This window comes from Oenanthe melanoleuca, chromosome 2 (genome assembly GCF_029582105.1).
Source record: "Oenanthe melanoleuca isolate GR-GAL-2019-014 chromosome 2, OMel1.0, whole genome shotgun sequence".
NCBI lineage: Eukaryota > Metazoa > Chordata > Aves > Passeriformes > Muscicapidae > Oenanthe > Oenanthe melanoleuca.
The window spans coordinates 13,305,187-13,326,412 of record NC_079335.1 but is presented as its reverse complement, the minus strand read 5'-3'; the positions used below and the strand labels follow the sequence as shown (position 1 = coordinate 13,326,412).

Sequence of the window (21,226 nt, the reverse complement as noted above, 5' to 3'; positions counted from 1 at the left end):
GCGCGCGGAGCCGGCGGCGAGGCGGGACCGCAGCGATCCCCGCCTGCCACCCGCGGGTGTCACCGCTGGGAGGAGCAGGGACACAGACAGCGCTCCCTCACAACCCGGGCTGTTGTAAGTAACCTTACACTCATCTAGTTCAGGTTAAAATAAATGCCCGCATCGAAGAAACTGGTAGGAGTTTGAAAGGTCATTTCATTTTGAATCAAGGGGACTGAACACATGGAGTATAACACACACAAAATTAAACAAACTCTTCTCACAGCTGCAATAAATCTCTGTTAATGAAATACTTAATTTCTTACTTGTTTTACAAAGAAACCCCTATATAAATACAAACTTGGAACACAAATACAAAAGTACCAATTGTGTTGTTTATTTTAACTAAGGAGCCTTCTGTGTTGCAATATAAGGAATTTCCAAGGCTTTTCCATTCATATTCCATTGGTCTCTGGGAATGAACCTTCTGGTGCTACTGTGGGAACCAGACAGCAAACAAGGCAGCTCTTCCCAGCAGAGCCATTCCACATCTCCACACAACTGGTCAAGCACCACACCCCTGCACAGCAACCACTGTCCTTGCAGCAATAAACAGAGCTCAGGGAGTAGCTTTTATTCCGCTTTTTATCTGTAACAAATTCCAAGTACACACACCCTGCATCCTAAGAGTTACATTCGATTTAGCAGTTTCTCTCCTCACTCACTCTACAGCTGGAATGCTGGCAGTTCCAAGGGATTTCATACCTCACATCTGAGTCTGATGGAAAAAATGCTTTTTTGTATCAAACAACCTACAAGTGTTAAGTTTAAAATATAAATCTGAAAACTATCTAATATTAAACTCTGGTTTACTGACACGAAAACAATCCTTTTTAATTACAAAATTACCATCTCAGGCACACCACTTCATGGCAGTATCATAAAAACATCCTGTTCCATTGCTCAACACAGCACAATATTATACTATAAGGTTTCAAGGCACAATTTCTATGTGCAGTTATTTGCCACAACAAAGTTTTAAAAAAATAATTTTACTACAAAATTTATCAGTTCTTTTAAAAAAAATTCAAGTAGTCTTCTGTAAATCATTAGCTTTACCTCAGCTACATTTTAATGACAGTTTATAGGAAATTTGTAACACAATGTCCAACTACTCTCTTATATTTACACTTCACTGCAATTATTTTTTTTGTAATATATATAAGGCCATTCTGCCAAGGATTAAAGTGTCAGGTGCTTGTGCTGATGGTGTTCATAGACATGACCTTAAAAAGAACCACTTTTCAAAATCAAGACAGGTGTAGTCTCGGTGGGGAATGATTTGTTCATGAGCTTGATGAGCTCTGTGCTATTCAAAATGTGAACACTGCAGTGAATCTTTAATCGTTAAGAATGGCCACTAATGGGCAGAAGACTAAACTTTCCATTTTGCTATTCAAATCAATTAAATTGATTGAACTGTTATCAAGGAGGTTTTAAATCTTCATTTTAGACTTATGGATAAACAGATTAAGCTTATTCAAGAAGTAGCTTGGCTCCTGGTTTAACTAGACACAAAGGAAAAAGAAGTTGGGCAAAGGAGGGCTGGCAAAGAAGGCTGGCAAAGGAAGGTGAGCTGAATATCATTCCTTAGAGGCCCCAAGTGCCCCCACACTCTCCTTAGCTGAGCAGAAAACACAACTTGTTCAAGTAGCCCAGCTGCTTAAACTCCACTGTGTAATGATGGTTGGCAACTCTTTTCCCCAGAAGGCAGCAGCAAGCAACATTCACTGTTACTACATTCAGCATCCTCAGTTCTTCAAACAATACTTGTTATGAGATGGGTCTTCTAGAATTAAAAACTTTAACACCATTCAGCATTGAGGAGCGTGCGTATTTTGTCAGAAGAGCACCAACAGTCTGCTTCTCTGCACACAAATCTCTGAAGAGAAAATAAAGCACATGACATTGGCATTAAGAGATACACACAAAATGAATCTGTAAAATATTTATAACTGCAGCAATAAACTGGATTGAGTTCTCAGGAAAAAAAAACCCAAACTACTATAACTGTCACATAATGCTTTAAATTACCTAAAGTTTAGAACTTCCCTTGACATTTAAGCATTAGGCAAAACTATATTACATACTTCAGAATAAAGAACTTTGGGGTTTAGGCAGAAAACTGTTCTCTAATAGTGTTTTCAACCTAGCAAAACAGTTAGCTCTGAACTATTCAGTTATATTCCAGTAAATTTAGAGCCACTCATAAAGGGTTGATACAGTTACTTCTGGGTTAGCATCAATACCTGCTCACATATATCATAGCTGGATGTTCCAGCTAGTGCAGTAGAGTAAATCTTACATCAAAGGAACACAGGATGCAGTACAGGAAGCACTGTTGCTCTACAGTTCAAGTGTTGTAAATATAGAGACTCATTGTACACGTCAGGAAGTTTAGTCTTTGAATTGTCTGCGTTAATCAAATGAGTTATTACTCATTTAAACCCAGTAGGATCAGCTTTTTACATACATTTAAATGCCAAAAAAGAGAGTTACAGATCCCAGAGGTGGGTATTCTATTCATATAGAATCCATACTAATTAAAAATGCAAACTATAGTAGTATCACTTGAGGCAGTGATGGCTCATCAGAAGCCAGCTAGGCAAAAAGGGAAGAATATAATACTAATTATATTTTAATAAAAAGAAATACATCCTTACTGTATGTAAGGGGTAATATCCACTTCTGTCCACTTTTCCCGTATGCCAAATAAGCTGTTGAATCTTTCCTGATTGTCTTCAGGTAAGTCTTCTACTTTTAGCAGAAAAATGGTCTCCGGTCTTGAACTTTTATCCACAAGAGCCAAGCCCTGTAGATCAGTATCAGAAAGGAAATGTTAAGTACTGACAAAACAATTAAACTTCCTTCTTTCTGACAATATTCCATACAAGTTGTTCTGTGCAGATCCAAAGCCTTTCAGAGGCAAAGTGAAGAAGTATCATAAAAGCACTATTTTACAGGCAGTATTCACAAATTCCTTTAAGACAAGAAGGAAGGGAGAATCCATGGGGTTCCAACATCTCCCTGCCTGCCTTGAGGAAAAAGATTCCCATGGTGTTTGCTACTCTACTGGCTGTCACTACCATCTATTCAACAACAGCTTCAGCTTCTGTTCCAGTCACATTTACAAGTAGTAATGGTATAGCTGCAACCTTTCTTCAAACAGTGAAACGTGCCTGAGTCACAGAAACCTGAATTATGATTGCAGACTACTGGTGCTCACAGAGGACATCTTAAATTGTCCTTGATCTCAAAAGCTGACAGAAACAACAAAATGGATAAAATCTATATGTGACACAAGTCAGTTCTACTACTGTATGACACAGTCAACCTACTCACAAAAGAATCCATGCTTCTTTATGTCTTTACCTGAAGCTGATCAAGCCTTGTTGTCATCCCCTCAGGTACACTCTGTTGCCAGACTTCTTCAAACTCTGTTAGATTGAATTTAACTGCATTTTGCAAGAGCATTCGTGCTATAGCTCTGCATATTTTATCTTCACGCATTTCAAAGAAAACCTCCCCTGCCAAGAAGCAAAAACTAGGTTATCTTGGGTTCTTGCCTTTTGATAAAAGAACAGCCTTGTATTTCTATGCTGTTCTACAGTCTTCTATACACCAAGCATGCTCATTTTTCTTTTCCTTAGGAAGTGACTTGGTATTAATTTGGATAAATTACAGTATCTTCTCATTCTCAAGAACAAATTATGCAGAATACAGCAGCACTGTCCCAACTACAGTATTAATTCGTATCCATAAATGTGCTTGCCTTCCCTGTTTTCCTCTTTCACTCTGTCCTGTTTCTCCTACAGCTCTCATTCCTATTTCTGAGTGGCTTGTATTAGAGCATTTACTTAAACAATTAACAAAATTTTCACTTCTTTAATCACCCTTATGAGATTATGAGGGGATGAGCCACTGTGGAGAAGAATTCAGGCTGAGATTAGGGCAGTGCAGTATTATATGTGTGTGTGAGATGGACAATGGAAATCTAATCAATACAACCAGCAGATCTTGGAAGTGCAGTTCAAGAGATCAAAGGAAGGTAGCTACTTCAGGCAAGCTGAATTCACCATTGACTACTCATAATAGCACAATTAATTGCTTAAATATCTGAGATCTTCTAGAGTATCTAAAGAGATGCCAGCTAAAGTTTACTAGTGACCTCTCTTTAGTGATGAAATTATGGCTTATAGACACCTAATAAATCATTTTCAGTACCTCTGTGCACAATTGTCTTGTACAGTTTAATAGTCTTTTTTTTCCTATGAAACTTCCTTTAACAATTGCACTGATTTCTAGCCCAGTGTGCTCCCTCCTTGTACTGGCACCGTAGCAAACTCATCTGGCTCATTTGGACCATTATTCGCAAAACCTACATTTCCTTATTAATAACTATTTCTTTTATGCAAAGTTAAACCATTTAAGCTTTCCCAAACTTACCATCATCAACATATTTTCTGCCATAACTTAAAAGAATGTGTTCTATCATGTCCCTGGAAAAAAAACATCAGAAATCAAGATCTAATACTGTTTAATAGGACACTACTGAAACCATTATCACAAATATTATGAAACAGGTATGGAGAAAAAAAAAGAAGATAATAGAGCAGAAGACATTTTCGTGGGGGTATGAAGAAACTGGTAAAAATAGAAGTAAAAGAGAACAAAAGGGGACAAATAACAGACAGAAGCTAATTTAGCCTGTCAACCCCAAAGGTCTCTTCCACTTTCAAATTATAACTAGCAAATAATATATCCCTATAACTTAGGGACATGGTTCAGTACTGGACTTGGCAGTGGTGGGTTAATAGTTGGACTCAACGATCTTAATTTTTTTTACCAGTCTGAATGATCCTATGATGCAAGTCAAAAATTTAGCAATTAATTATCCTTACTAAATAATAGGCACTTTGCTGAAGTTCTGTCATAAAATTATATTCTAACTGCAGATATCTTTTTGAGCCAAAAGCCAATTAAGTGGAAAATGCTACATATTGTAAACTTAAGACTTTCTTTGAATGGTAATTCTGAATTACACCAGAAAACATACCCCCTTCTCAGCTAGTATGCAATAGGTAAACCAAAAATTTTTGGCTAGCTATAGCTTCAGAACAGGTATTTTGAGATGCTCAGCAATTTACAATTTAAGCACATGCTACTTCTATCATTTACAATTCAGAAGTAATGCTTCTACTATGAATCAATGGAAATACTACCACTAAAGATTAAAATCGATTTACTAACCTATCTGTCTAAAAACTCCCTTGAGTATTTTTAGAAACGAACACGTATCATTTACATCATGATAATGAGAATCTAGACTTGCAAGACTATAATTCTAATAGGCAGTTAACAAGTACTGTAATTATTAATAGTTAATAATTAATGTGGGTAATTTTAAGTACTAAAAAGAACTGTTTACCTGGGTTCTAGAGATCCAAGTTCTTCAAGGCAGGCACATAGAGGAACCTTACTCAAAGGCCAGGACTCTGAGTCTATTAGCTGAGTCACATGACTCAAGAGTTTCATCTCATAGTCAAAGTCTAGAATTCTCCAATATCCTGCCAAACAGAGCACCACGAAACACTGTTAGAAGGAAAGCATTAACACCTTAATTCTACTGCCATTAAGATACATTACAGGAGTCTGAACATTCAGGTCACACCTTTACAACATACAGCAGCATTGTGTCTTTTTCAAGATTAAAAGCTGAGAAAAGGAACCAAATAATAAGAGCAAATGTACAGGAGAATGAAACTTAATTATCTCAATTGTTTGTAATCCACAGTCTTAGAACTTTGAAGTAACTTGCACCTTGAAAGTCAAGGATATGGAATGGGCCTTAGAAAAAGGACACATTTGTTCTGGGGAAAATAGGAGGGTTATTTCCTCATAGGTAATAATATTCTTTAGATATAAATACCTTCAATTTTGCAGGCATCTATAACCTGCAATTGGTGGAGTATTTCTTCTTCACTTGCTTGAATCAGACTTAACAAATCTTCTGTTGTATACTGCAATAAGGGAAAAAAAGAAAGAAATAAGAGAGGTTATTCTTACTCCTTCTTTGCTTCAGCAACCACACTAAATGAATTATAAGCTATAACGAAGGAAAGGCTAAAGAAAGATGTTTTTTCCCAGACTCTGAATTTTCTAAGGTTTGCTACACTCTCTGAAAATTTTCCTGTAACTTAAAATGTTTGCTCAAAGGGTTATTCAGTCTAACTACAGAAAAGTCTTCATATCAGGTGCAAGTAATAATATATTTGTATTCCCAGAACATCAAACTAGCACAAACAGACCTTTTAAGTGAAGTATGCCAATAAGAATGAAAAGTGAATGTGTTCTGGCTTTCCTGAAATCACATACTTTAATCTTTGAGATCCAAAGAAAAGGCAAAGCACTTTAAAAATCACTTATCTCTTTTGGATAGAAGTCAGAACCTGCACTTAGTACCTCCACTGAGGGAAAGCCTCCTCCACCACAACCTCAACAGTTACATGTTGTGTTTTGGTGTCTGCTAATCAACTGGCACAGACAGCACAGAGCCAGCCATAACACAAACACCTCCCTGCAGAACAGTCCTGTGGTGAGATGGGAAGGTGCTATGGGATACTGTGGTGAAGATGTGGGTGGTTGGAACAGAAGTTATCATGAGGAGTGAAGTAAATGGAAGAAATATCAGACTTCAGTGCACAGGAAATACGACATCAATTCCTTTATTCACATTAGAGCCTTTTTAATCAACTCTAATATTGAAGTTTTGTTGATTATAGCTCAAGAATATTTCCTATCAGAAAGAAAAACATTGGATTAAGTGTTGGATTGAGAGCTATCAGACTATGGGAACACAAATGGAATATACCAACTCTAAGCTTGGAATATCCACATGTTAAAAAAACATTTAATAAATACAGAAAGGCTTCCACTTCCTGCTATGCTATTCCTGTCAGAGTATGTTGAAATATCATCAGGCCAAGCTCCCATCAGTCCTGAAAATCATGAGACTTAGCTTAAAGTAAGCAACCAAAAGAAAATAATTTGTTTTCAAACAGATTGAAGGTGGCCTATTAGTTCCAGCACACAATAAATGTTAAGTGTAAGCAAACGAAACAGTGGAAATCATTGTTTCCTACATATAGGAAACTTGCTTAATTTACACAGCTGATTCACCTTTGACAATGTTGAAGTATGATACATTGTTTGGGGTTTCAGTGAGAATTAGTCCAATAGGAAAGAGTTTTCCCCTAGAGAGCTTTCAGATTCATTTAGGAGGTCCACCAGAGGCAAGGTTAAGATTGTCTATATGTATCAGACATATCTATTATCTTGTTATCCAGTAAGCTCATAGAGGAAATACATTCTCCTTCAAAAATAAATGATGATCAATCCTCAAACTGGGCATTAACATTTGGGACACACTGACATCTTCCTAATAATACTCAATATTATGAATAAATATTATTTCATATGACTTTTAATGTTGCTAGCCTTTGACAGTGCTCATAATTTTCAAACCATTTAAGCCCTTTAACCTTTGCCATCCCTTATTTTGCTGTATGTCCTTCTAGATCAGCACAGGTAGGCAATTCTGGGGTCAAGATTCTATAACTAATCAAAAATCAGCCTGTTGATCATCCAAGAAGAGAGAGGCATCATGCCTCTCCAGAGAAAAGTAACATCTGTGTTTGCACATCCAAGTACATGCAGATGGTTTGTTGTTGTCAGCTTCAATCAAGCCTCAGCATAAAATACTTGGCAGCAATTACTTTTTGGTTTTAAACTCAAAAGGAAAACCAACCAAACTAACAAAATCTAAGAATTTTTTATCAGCCTTTTATCTGAGATCATATGCTGCACAGTCCAGGTCTCCCCATTACTCCTGATGTCCCAAACTGAATTTCCTGGAAACATGATAAGACAGTAGGACAGGATTTCATTTGTGCTTCCCATTCTTTTAGTATGTCTTATTCCATGCCTTACATAATCCCTGTTACTCTCTTCAACTCCCTTCTTCTCCTTGTCATCACCAATTACTGACTGGAAAGCAACTTGCACTGACCTCATACATGACAGACCCAAAGAAGAAGGAAAGGCTGCATTATACCTTAGTAGTCATGTAACTCTTAAGGAATTTAGAAAAGATTCTGAAGGTTGTCCTCCAAGAAACTTCCCATAGGAAAAGGGAAATGCCCAGCCTCCTTCCATGCCCTTAATTTTCCTCTTTTAACTAATAAAAAGGTTGCTTATGTGTACTCACTGAAAGTGCTAATAACAACCAACTTGTTTAGAATAGAAGAGCTAAAAAATTAACTCAAAGAAGCACTGTGAATCATGTGAGAAAAGGGATTTTTCTACTTAAGGATGTATCTTTACTTTAATTTGCTTAATTTACACAGCTGATTCACCTTTGACAATGTTGAAGTATGATCTTTCTGACTATCAGGCCCTTCATATGGATCTTCCATTAAAAGCTTCCTCAGTTTCTTCAGTTTTGGTCGACATCTCCTTAATTCCCAATAGTTCTTGGAGAAACCAGCAATCTACAAAAGAAAACAGTGACTCTTTAAACATTTTAACAAAGCATCTGGATTCGAAGCTGATTACCAAAAATTATCAGCAAGCAGTGTTAATCTAGTCACTGAAAACAAGAAACTATTAACAGAGTAATTACTTTAAAGACAAAACAAGCATTCTGTTATTTTCAATAAAAAAATTACTACAGACAGAAGAATAAAAATCCACTACTAATTGATAAAAAATATGTTCGTAGTGCATAAGACAAAGCTAACAATTCAACTCTGCCTGCAAATGACAGGAAATCACCATGGGATATATTTCTGCACAATTCCCCTCAAAACTGCTTTTTGTCTTAATAGTAAATATTACTGCCATAAGGGCCCTCCTGAATCAACCAGTGTTGATCTTCCCCACTTCCTCCCATGCATGGGATCTAATTCAAGGTCTTTTTACACCTCAATGAATCATCATAGCCCTAAGCTCAAGCAAAGCAGACATTAACAAGGACAGAAAGCTGCACTTGCACACAACTGACAAAACATCTCTCTTCCTTGCCCTGAGTCAACACACAAATGAGGAGTGTGCAACAGGAAGCTCAGCTGTTCTGGATTCAACAACAGTGATTTACCAAAGCTTTACTTTCAAAAGTAATCATGGGGTACTGCTTTGACTTCCTGCAAGATTTTTTGAAGAGGATGGACTATTGGAGGCCTTTCAGCATCATTTCTGCTACTTACCAAACTGACAGAAATGGGAACAGAATCACAGAGGCAGAACAGGCTCCAGCTCCTGACCCAATCCCTAGCCCCATATTAAAACAGCTTTCACAAAAAAGCCTCTAGACAGTACTTTATAATACCCTAAGTGCTTTACCAGAGTACTTGGTGTATTTTAGAAGTGCTCCATCAAAAGAAAACAAAACAACTAAAACTTTAAAACAATCGACTATAAGCAAAACCACCTATACATAGAAGAAATTCCACACAAACTAATGCACAAAAATCCCTCAATTTTAATCTGTTATGTAACTGGCTTGGCAAAAAATTCAGCTAAACACCAATTTCCTGATAAACTTCCAAGCTTCATGTCAATTAGCATTTACTTAAGTGCTAGGCTTTTTCCTGCCAAGTTGTCTTCTGATGAATTTGGTAACAAGTAGATACTCTGCATAGAAAAGAAAATAAATAATTCCAATTAATATTCCAAAGCTCATAACCTGAGCTGAGCTGTGTGAGGTGAATAAAATGGCAAATGCTTTGGCTGTGAGTATCAGCTGTGCAAGTCATAAAAAGATCAGCACCAAAACTACAAGTGAAGGGCAGTGAAGCACCAAAGTACTGAGTACACATGGTATCTTTTGCTATGTTTCACAATTTGCAGTGTCAATGAACCATCTAACATTTCTGAAATCATTTTGAGAGCTCTTAGAAACAAAACTTTTAAAATAGTTCCTAAGCAAATTACATTTTAATGAGGTGAAACTTCACAGGAATAGTGAAACTATTAAATGCTGCCAAAAAAAAAAAAAAGTATATGGAATAATATGACTTTCTCATTAATCTACTTCAGCTTGAATTAACTTTTTACATTAGCTCATTAGGTCTCATGAAAGAACTGATGCCAAAGTAGGGTTATTCCTCAATGACACCATTATGTCCATTACAGCAAATAATTAACTAATAATATTTGCCTAGTGATTTTAAATAGGATTTTATTAAGTATGTTTCAGGAGGGTAGAGAACTATGAATTCTTAAACCAAGAACACTAAAATCATTCACTTTGATAAATGTTTTGATATGCTAATTGGAAGAGCCACCTTTGAATACATTTCATATTTTAAAAATAGTATTCAGACATGACAAGGTAAAATCTGCTTTTTGGGGAAAGCATTCCTAAAAAAAAATCAACCTTACTTTAAAAATCATTCCTAACACTGAGAAATGATATTCTCTTTGCAAGCTTTTAATACCTAGTACAAGTAATTACTGTGAACTGAATATAAACCACAGTTTTAACTTCTTGGAAACAATAATAATCATACATTACAGAGAAAGTACAGCTGCCTGAAGAAGAGCTCCAAAGCCATTTTGGCCACCCTAGGGCATAGCATGGCCCTGTATAAAAAGCACATTTATAAAGACATCTTCCTGAAACTGGTCAATACCCAAAGAATCTACAGGAGCCTCATTCTTTCTCCAGTGGCAGCCTGCAATAGAGGCTAAGCAATACCACAGGGCATCTAAAATGGCATTAGGAGCCTATGTTTAGGCAACTGAATCCCAGCTGGGTTTCATACATGCACCTTGGACAAAATACAAAAAAATTACAGAAAATAAGAAAGCAAAGAATTAAAGCAAACAAACAAAAACCCTGAAAGACATACCTGTGAATGAATAATATTACAAGATGCTGGATCTGCATTCAGTTCCTCTGGAGTTTTGCAATCAGGAACAAAAAGCAGCATATTTGAGGTATCTGCTATTTTCATGTCATAAGTTTTATCTTTGCTGCACAACACTGCATGTTCATCCTTTTCACCACGGATTACTAGGCTGGAAAAAAAAAACAGCACAGAAATAATGATGATGACAGGGAAACATTTAGTTCTTCCCAGGCTACATACACTAACCTAGGTGCTCAGATTCAATTTAATTAAACGGCCTCTCTTGTTTCCCAAAGCCTGCCTGCATGAACAAAGCTCAGCTGTGCCCCAAGGGATCACCATGATTCAAGCCTCCAACAGAAAATACTATATCAGTATTGCACTAAATAGGAACTGTACTAACATACATCTCACAGAACTACCTTCTTTAGAGGGACTTCTCATTTTGTATCACTTTGAAGGTTTTCCTTATGTCACTAGCATAGCAGTAAAGGAAGAAATTTAAAACAGTATCAAAACCTTATCTAGAACTTGCTCTTGGTCCAGAGTTTGGTGTCACATAACCATGTTACCCTGTGCCCATGCTAATACTGCACTTCCTTCCCTGCCAACTTGTCTATCTTGTAGGCACTCTGCCATCCACCAGACCTCGAGAGTTCTAATAGGAAAATCTCAAAGTCAGCAGGATTCTTTTAGAGACATAATCTCTTTTCTAAACTTGTATTTCTGATCATAGACTATCCCGAGTTGGATAGGACCCACAAAGATGAGTGAGTCCAGCTCCTGGCCCGGCACAGGACTGCCCAAATAATCACACCCTGTGCCCGAGACACTGTCCAATCGCTTCTTGAACTGTGTCAGACTTGGAGCTGTGACCACTTTTTGGGGAGCCTGTTCCAGCACCTTCTGAGTTTTGCTTCGAAGTCTCCACAGCAAGTTTTCCATTAACCAAAAAAAGACAAAAACAAAGCTAGAACAAAATAATAAAAAAACCCACAAACCACGCTTCTTGTAAGTGTAAATAGTTTTTAGTTTCCAGTGTGACTGAGACAGGTTTAAGGGATTTAAGGGGCAGTTATGCCCACCGCATCTCAAGAACCCCGTGCGGACTGAGCCGCGTTCCCGCGCTTCCCCGCCCGCGCCCGCCGTACCTGCGGCCCGCCTCCAGCTCGGCGCACAGCCCCGGCTCCAGCTGCAGCAGGCAGCACTCGCCGCCGGCCTGCGGCCCGAAGCTGAGGCACTGCACGGCCGGCAGCAGCTCCGCCGGGTTCAGCTTGGCCGTCTGCAGCGTGGCGTCCACCTCGGCGCGGCTCCGCACGGCGGCCCCGGCCACGGCCTCCATCCCCGGCAGGGCCCGCTCCGAGCTCCGCGCCACGGCCTCCATGCTCGCCCCGGCCCACTCCGAACTCGGCGCCTCAGCCTCCATGCCCGCCCCGGCCCGCCCCGAGCTCCACCTCAGCCTCCATCTCCGCCCCGGCCCGCCCCGAGCTCCGCGCCTCAGCCTCCATGCCCGCCCCGGCCCGCCCCGAGCTCCACCTCAGCCTCCATCCCCGCCCCGGCCCGCCCCGAGCTCCGCGCCTCAGCCTCCATCCCCGCCCCGGCCCGCCCCGAGCTCCGCGCCTCGGCCTCCATCCCCGCCCCGGCCCGCCCCGAGCTCCGCGCCTCAGCTTCCATCCCCGCCCCGGCCCGCCCCGAGCTCCGCCTCAGCCTCCATCCCCGCCCCGGCCCGCCCCGAGCTCCGCGCCTCGGCCTCCATGCCCGCCCCGGCCCGCCCCGAGCTCCGCGCCTCAGCCTCCATCCCCGCCCCGTCCCGCCCCGAGCTCCGCGCCTCGGCCTCCATCCCCGCCCCGGCGGGGCCCGGCCCACGGGGTGGTGGCGGCGGCGGCGCGCGCAGCTCGGCCGGGTTCCGCGGGTTGCGGACGGACAGACAGACAGACAGACAGGAACGGAGAAGCGGACGGGAACGGCTCGGGGTGGTAGCGAGAGGAATCGCTTCGCTAACCTCCCCATTTCTGTCCCCCTGCACAGGAGCCGGGCTATGCTGCAGTAAGAGCTCTCGTTATGCCGAAAAACGTAATAAAAATACACAAAATGCGCAAAACTAAATAAAATGACAGAACATTGCAAAACAGGCCCGATATGGAAGTCACTGCCCAGCTCTGAGGCAGCATAAAATCATAGACGTGTTTAGGATGGAAAAGGCTTCCAAGATGATGAAGTCCAACCCTTTATCCAGCCCTGGCAAATCCATGTCTCTAAGTGCCACACCTGCATATGTTTTAAACACCTCCAGGGATGGTGACTCCACCACGTCCGGCAGCCTGTTCAGTGCCTGACCACCCTTTCTGTGAAGACGTTGTTCCCACTAAGCAATCTAAACCTCTGCTGCTGCAACCTGAGCCCACTTGCTCTCATCCTGCTGCTTCTCAGCTGGGAGAATCCCTGCCCGGCTGCTGCTCCTTTCAGGGAGTGCTGCTGAGCAATAAGGCCTCCCCTGAACCTCCTTTATCCCAGGCTAAACACCCCCAGCTCCCTCAGTTGCTCCTCAACTGACTTGTGCTCCAGACCCTTCCCCAGCTCTGTTACCCTTCCCTGGACAAGCTCCAGCCCCTCAATGACTTCCTTGTAGTGAGGGGCCCAGACCTGGACACAGGATTTGAGATGCAGCCTCACCAGTGCTGAGTACAGGGAAAATCCCTGCCCTGGTGCTGCTGGCCACCTTATTGCTGATCCAGGCCAGGATGCCATTGGCCTTCTTGGCCACCTGGGCACAAACTGGCTCATGTTGAGTCACTGTTGACCAGCACCCCTTTTCCACCTGACAGATTTCCAGCCATGCTGCCCCAAGCCTGGAGCATGGCTGTGCCACTCTCAGAGCTTTTCCTCGATACCAGAGCATGACAGAAGTGTGGAGAGAGGGAGATTGAGTGTCCCAGCCACCACAATGGGGCCTGGCCATGGGTGGGAAAGCACTGCTGAGGCAGCTGCCACCACTGGTGTCACTCACCCCAGGTCCTTCTGTCCTTCTGGGACAGTCTGACCGAGGGCAGCTCCCTGCAGGTGCTCATGCACACATGGGCCCTCAGGAAAGGCTTGCACAGCCTCCACACGGGGGTTTGTCTCCCTGTGACTCAGGCTCTTGCTGTGGCCTGATGGGGCTATGTCTGCCAGAGGAAGCTGGGAGGAAGTGCTTGAGCTAAAGCCGTGACACAAATGAGTGGAAACCACAGGCATGCACGATTATTGCAATGGAAACAGTCTGCAGCTCAGAGATTCAAGGGGAGGTCTATTGACGCCCTTAAACCATGAGAAGAAAATAGAAGTGGAAGCTGAGAACACAGCAGCTAAACAGCAGTGGGAATCAGACCTGCAGGGAGCAGCACAGGATGCCTCTTCCCTGCCTGTCCAGGACAACTGGCTCCTCAGATACCGATTTTTGCTGCAGGGCATATTGACACTCAGCCTGGTAGTGTGTTAGCCCTAGCTGCCTGCTGTGTGCATCAGCTAACAAATAGTTACCCAATGCTCCTAAGTTATGTCTATCCACTTGCAGAGTGCCCCTGTGTTTGGTAAAAGTCTGTACAAAATAACCTAGATGAGTAGGTTGTAAACTCTTTCCTAAGAACCTTCTGGTTCTTTCATGTGAGAACCAGAAGCAGGAGCTGGTGGGATGGAGCTGCCTTGGTTCAGTGCCAGCCTGGCAGAAACCAACTGTTGTTGTATGTGACTGAGTCAGACATCTTCTGCCTTCAGTGAGGCAATTGGCCTTGGAGAAAACTTTGGCTGAAGTTATTAGGCTGTTACCTTTTTCACAATACATGTGCAGTGGCTTGTTCAAACACCCAGACATCTATTATGTTTTCATGTTTTATTTCAGTTATAGGAAAGTGGAAATATCATCATTGTGTGCACAGGAAACCAGAGACACTCCAACTTTGGCTGGTTTCTACTAATGTGTGGGTGCAAACTGATTTGTGTATAGCCTTATTTGAAACTTACATTTTGCTTTAATGTGAATCTCTTCATGCACACTTCTCAGGTAAACCAGAAAATCACTTTTTACCAAGTAAATCCTGAAATAGTTGCTCACTGAATAGCAGCTTATTTTTGCTGGCTTTAATTTATACCTTAATTTATGCAATTTTCCAATGACCTTGCACACCTGCTTTTTCTTCTTTCTACTTTTCATTCTGTGAAATAAAAAAAAATTGTGCTTTAGCCAAGAAATTGAATCCAAGGCATGAGTTCATGGAGTTTCTAAGAGTTTCTTTAAGAGATCTGCTATGTAACAGAAACTCAATAGGAATTAAATCACTGGATGTTATTTAGGAGTTGGCATTGCTCTGTGGTCAGGAACATTTGTAGTAGTTGTTAATTTTTCTAATCAGTTTTGTTTATCCTGATAGTTCTTTTTATTTATTTTATATATATATTTCAGAACTGAAATGTATATGCTTGTGCTGCCTGTCATCTTTCTCTGCCTGCCCCTTGTTTACCCCTCTGGAAGTTGATATTCAAGGTCAAGCAAATTTGGCAGGTGAATTTCCTGGAATTTTGGTAGAAATCAGTGGCTGGATGATATATTGAAGCCCCTACTTGGGGGAATGCTGCTCTGATTCTAAGAGGCAGAAGCCAATGCGCCTATCACCAAAGACATGGACATGAATCTATAGAGATGTCTCATTTCTCAGGAAACAACTGGTATTATGCATTATATGAGATTGCTTCAGAGCAGTGACCTGACAAAAACAGGTTTGTCTAGGTAGTCATGAAGTTGGTTTCTTGAAACATGGACAAATCATTTAATGAATTTGAATCGCAAAGAAAATGAGATGATGAAGTAGCAACGTTGCTGTCAATTTATAAGGAAGTGCATGCTATGGCAAGAGAGATTGGTAGGATACTGAAATTATTTTATATTGATGCTGAGGGGTTATTTATTTGCTCTGGAATTGCTATAGCATAAATCAGTTCTGTTTTCAGTTTGAGCTGGTCCGATGGGCTGAAACTGTCAGGGGTTCAAGAGCGTGTAGCATCATGGTACAACAGGAGTGAAACTCACCTGTAGAGTTGAGGAAGCAGTAAATTCAGCCATCCTGATTTAACTAATTACCAGCTGCTGTCAGTCCACCCAGGTGCCCACTGGAGGCTTTAAGTGGCTGCTGTGAGTGTGAGGTATAAGTTGTACACCTGTAGTAGCATAAGGCAGAAATAGACTGAACTGCTAAATAGCCTCTGCATCCTCAGCTGGGCTGGAATGAAGTCAAGCCTCAAGCAAGACAAGCATTGACATAGTTTTTCAATTGACAAATGTTAATGGAAATTAGTGTTAATGGAATGTGGTTGACAATCGCTGAGTGAAGTTAGCAAGCAAAAAAAGGATCATTGAAGATTATTATAGTCTTGTCTTTGAAGTCCTTGACCCTGTATAATCCTTCCCAGGACTCAAATATCAGGGATGTGAACTGTTAAATAAATGAAAGGCATCTGGGACAAATCAAATAAAAGAAATAACTCTGAAGCTCCAGGACTGAAACCCAGAATGATGAAGCAGGAGATAACAGTGCATGTTAGCAGTGTCAGGCCCTAGTCATTAGCTAGCACGTTAGGAGGATGACTCCTGCTTGTGATTGTATTTCAAGTGCTTGGGAGCTCTACTGTAAAATATTGTGAGAAAATAGGGATAAATGAAATGGGGTGTTCAAATGACAAAGATGTACACACTAGAAATTTATAGATGTCCTTCAAAGTACAACAGAGGTAGCTGAGAAAACTAATTAAAAAAATAAAATAAAAGATAAAGCCAAAACTGGAAAAACTGGCACAGTGCCAAAGTTGAATATAGCAGCACATTATCAGCTCAGTGATAATTACACAATTCACAGTTACAGTTCTTCAAAATTACTCCACAAGAGAGACTCCTTTTGATTAAAGCCTCATAAACCCTAGTTCAAGGATTTCTTTTTTCAGCTGGAATGCCATCTGCAATATTTAAAATTAGCATGTGTGTTACATTTTTACTCATTAAATGACAATTTCCTTTTGTCTAGAAATGCCTGCCAAAGAATGTGCTCATTGTGTTTCAGTACAGAGGGTGACTGAAGTTCTAGGTGTGACTGGGGTTAGAGCTCTGAATGCTGGTTCAGCACATCTTAGACTCATGTGAGACACTGGGAGAATGACTGTCTACAATGAATGTTTGTACACAATGGAATACAGCATTTCCTTTAGGAAAACAAGAATGAGAAAAGAAAGACCAAACAGAAAATATAATTGTGCCATTGTATAAATCCATAGTGCACACCTATCCTGAATAGTGATTGTCTAGTCTGTCCTAAATTAGGAATTGCAGATTATTGACGAAAACGACAGAAAGTAATGGATAAGAGGAGAGAATAAATTTCTGTGCAACACACTGAGAAATTTGTGAGATGTGGGGAAAGTCAAAATTACTGTGATCCACCAAAGAGTTAACAAGGTCATAAAGGTGTACTTGTCTCTGTTAATCACAATATTCAGGTTTTATTCATAACTCAGGATCCAAAAAAAATTCAGACCCCCTAAATCACCATAGCACACACTCCTCTGCTCTTGATTACAGTTGGTTATTGAGACATACTTAAATTTTTAATTTTTTTTTTTTTTTAGTGGAAGGTAAAATAGAAAAACAGTGACTTGCGTATTCTGTGTTGCAGACCTTGATTAAATTGTATTATTGTACCCCAGTAAAACCATCATGCCTGATGATGTCAGCCAGAAAATCACCACAAATCAGCTAATGAGGCTGAGACACAAACTGGGAAATTCCAGCCAATCAGTAGAATAACCAGATAGCTCAGACAAAGCTGTCTTGTCAGTCTTAACAGGCCACCACGGAGATGTAAAACACATATATTCAAATCAGGAGAAAAAAAACAGCTGTACCCAAACCCAAATATTTATGTAAACCATACAATAGCTTGGATTATCTCGGTGACATAAAATTGGTTCTGGCCTGGAAATATTGGAGAAGAGACACTCAACCACAGAGCTGGAAAGCATACACCAAAAAGCTGGAGCACAAACACAATCGAGACAATTCGGAAATGGTTTTGAGAATTTCACCACACACCATTGTGACAAGCAAGAACCCAGATGCCCAAAGCTTCTGAGACAACTGGCAATTAGAGCCCTGTTTCATTGCTATGTTATTTCTCTGCAGGGACTGCATGTGTAATTGCAAACAAAGGCAGAAGATCAGTCATGCAACGCTGATTTCAGGATAAGGTGGGGTAAACCTGAGCAAGCTGATGTCCAGCCTATGTTCAGAGCTTCTCCCAGTCTCCCCCAGTCAGCCAGGACATTCATTGCTGCACAGCGTGTCCTCCCAGTGAAAACACTGGTGCAATGGGTGGGGGAAGATGCTGTAATATCTGTTCACATTGGCATGAAAGAGTAACCTTCTTTTTCAAGAATGTAATAATTACAGAGACCCTTTTAAATTTAGAATATATGTCAGGCAGCCATGTTAGTTCATGCATGAGTACATCATTAAAATCTTTTGCTCCCCGTACATAATTTTCTGGGTAGATCTCCAGAGTGCTTCTACCACAGCAAAGCCTGTAGTTCAGATCCAGATGATTTTGCTAGCTGGGAAAATTAACAGCAATACTTTACTGCAGGCCCTAAAATTTAATCACATAAAACACCTGCTGCTAGAGATATTTAAAATGGTGTTATCACTGATATCTGGGAGTTACATGAGATAAATGCAAATAAATGTAGTTTTTTTTAATACTGTGTAGAGAATTTTGTGTCTAGTTTCAAGGCTCAGTCTGCAGACCTCATTAATACTGACAACCTAAATATCAGTATGTGTCATCTGGCAAGTTATCCCATCATCTCTCTTCTTGACTAGATGCTATCTGCATAGTAGTAACCTCAGAGAGTGGGTGGTTTTTAATTTATTAATTTTTATTAAAACTTATTAATTTTTAAGGCATTGCTGGGGATATTCACTATAAATATATCCCAGCAAAATACATACTTACACTTTCTGTGTGAATCTAAAATAAATAAATAGATAAATAAAATTAATGTGAAAACTGTAGCCATTGTATGCAAAATATTTTTAAAACTCAAATAGGAAAATGCATCAAGTATTCTATTTGTAAAGAGACTACAATGGAGGAATAGAGTGGCACAGGAAACTGACAGTGAAAAATGGCAGGATGAAAACTTAAATGAGAATAAGCCAATATAGGAAAAGCTCATGTAACAAAGGGAGCAGAAGCCTTACATGGGAAAGAATAAAATGCACATAATAAAAAATTCTATCCAACAAACCTAATGCTGCAATGAGCTGCAGAACAAATACCTGATTCTGTTAAATTCCAGGTTTTTCTCATGTTTCTGCTTGTAGGGCCTTTTAGTTTCACTCTCAGTTGTGGTGAATAATGCAATCTCAGGCTGTAACCATCCAACAATTACCTGTTCACTTGATTTTGTTATTCTCAACTTTCTTCTCGATGCTGAAATGTTAGAGGAGCAGACTATACCCTTCCCATCCTGCTCCCCAATATACCTAGAAGCCCTTCTAGCCCCATGCCCTTTTTCATCCCCAACCATCCACCTGACATGCAAATGGAAAAGCTCTGTAGACATCTCTGCAGGAAATATTTTGTTCTGAAGATTTCCATCTATCCCCCTCATCAGGTACTAGGGTCTATGCTTAAATCATCCTATATATATTATATTTTTTATATTTTTCTGTGAAGATGCTAACCATCTTTATTCTTTTCTTCTGTTGCTGAATACTGGAGTTTGTCATGAGGACAAATATTTTTCCATTTTAATCACTGTGTAAATGAATAACTCAATTTTTTTTTCTTGCAGCTCTGTGAGTAATGAATAGTAGTAAGTATATCAAAAGGGCTGTCTTGAGATGTTGAACAATTTGACATAATGTGTTATGCTATAACCAGGATAACACAAGTAATTCTCCATTCACTGGATGCTTTGGCCTCTCAATCACTGATGACTCAGAAAAGTTCACTGCCTGTACACTTAGGAGAGATCCTTGTCCTCTCCCCTGCTCCTATCTAAGTCAGAGTTGGAGACTGGGTCATGAGTTTTGACATAGACCTTACCTAACAGAATTTCCTCTCTCTCGGAAATTGCTCAGTAAGAGGCTGCTCTCATCATGAACTACTTCAGAACGGATCCTGTGTGAGGCATGAAGCAAAATACTGCCCTTTCAGCTCATCTTCAGAGAGTTAAATGAGTTTTCCTTCAAAATGTAATGCAATGTAATGATTTGAATGAGAGAAACATCAAAGGCAATTTAAAAACTTCAAAAGCTTTAATTAAAAATTCTATGCAGGTTCCATTCCTGAGGGAGTGCACACTGGGGTCTTCTAAATTGTGTTACAGAAAAAATACAGGTTTAGCTGATCCTATTCCACAGTGGAGATGTTCAGTAAGTTCTGAGATGCTTCTGGGTGAGTTTTCTATATTGACATCTTTAAGAGCAGCAATTCGGAGGCTCCTCTCCAGAGCGAGGTGCCAGTGCAGATAGGGAGGGAAGGTCTTGTGTCTCTGACAGTTGCTGTGAAGCCAGTGTAATGCAGGCAGGACACTCTGAGGGACTTCACAAAGAAAATTTATTCCTTCCATCTCCTCCCTCACCATGGCTTTATTGTTGCTGTTCCAGCTTCTTTTCCCCTGTTTTCTCCAGCTCAAGTCTTATTTGTGTTCTTAGTGGGATGCTTTCTCACCAATCCTCTTTTCTTTGCTGATGCTTCCTGGACCTTTTTATCCTCATTTCACCCCTCTTCCCTGTGGGAGTGCACTTCGGTGAAATTTTCTTCTTGGACTCAACAACTACAGACTGATTTTTACATGGTTTTTTGTTTTTTTTTTTCCACTGAGCTGTTGAAAGCAGAACAGTGTTCCCACTACAGTTCAGCCCTTGGCAATATTGTTCTCCTATTTCAAGAAACCTGAATTTGATCTTATGAGAGAACCTTGATATGCTTCTGTTTCATCCCTGTTCTGTCTTTGGTGCCTCCTTCCAACAGTTTTTTGGCATCCAGTTATCCTGATGCAGAGCTGCAGAAGAGCTCTTTCTCCATAAAGAATTCTTGTTCTCAATAGCACCGAAGATACTTTCTCTTTAGTTCAATAGAGGGACTGGTCATACTCAATCATTTGGCTATGTCTCAGCACAATGTAGCTTCTGATTTATTTTAGAATCATGTTCTACTGAGTTAATCTCATTGCTTCAGCACTGTAGGACA

The 21,226-nt window shown here is 40.4% G+C and overlaps 1 protein-coding gene across 2 annotated transcripts; it reads right to left on the bottom strand.

The window, feature by feature from the left end:
* Positions 1–598: 598 nt before the first annotated feature.
* DSCC1 (DNA replication and sister chromatid cohesion 1) lies at positions 599–12,360 on the bottom strand. 2 transcript variants are annotated; one of them, XM_056483975.1, is made up of 9 exons: positions 12,101–12,360; positions 10,950–11,118; positions 8,454–8,588; positions 5,969–6,059; positions 5,468–5,606; positions 4,486–4,538; positions 3,412–3,566; positions 2,703–2,851; positions 599–1,921 (listed from the first exon to the last, which is right to left on the bottom strand). In XM_056483975.1, exons 1-9 carry the CDS (start codon positions 12,331–12,333, stop codon positions 1,813–1,815), a joined length of 1,233 nt encoding a protein of 410 aa, XP_056339950.1. In that variant the 5' UTR covers positions 12,334–12,360; the 3' UTR covers positions 599–1,812. The 2 variants fall into 2 exon arrangements, with proteins under 2 accessions (XP_056339950.1, XP_056339952.1); XM_056483977.1 differs by lacking the exon at positions 12,101–12,360 and adding an exon at positions 11,767–12,082.
* Between the last annotated feature and the right edge of the window lie 8,866 nt (positions 12,361–21,226).

Bases quoted from the DNA above. Each gene is read 5' to 3' on its own strand.
- DSCC1 (XM_056483975.1), bottom strand. From the start codon at position 12,333: ATGGAGGCCGTGGCGCGGAGCTCGGAGCGGGCCCTGCCGGGGATGGAG. The intron at 3,567-4,485 runs GTAAGTTTGGGA...GCTTCTTGGCAG, and splicing joins CAGAAAATATGTTGATGATG to GGGAGGTTTTCTTTGAAATG. The intron at 1,922-2,702 runs GTAAGGATGTAT...TTTTCTCTTCAG, and splicing joins GATATTACCCCTTACATACA to AGATTTGTGTGCAGAGAAGC.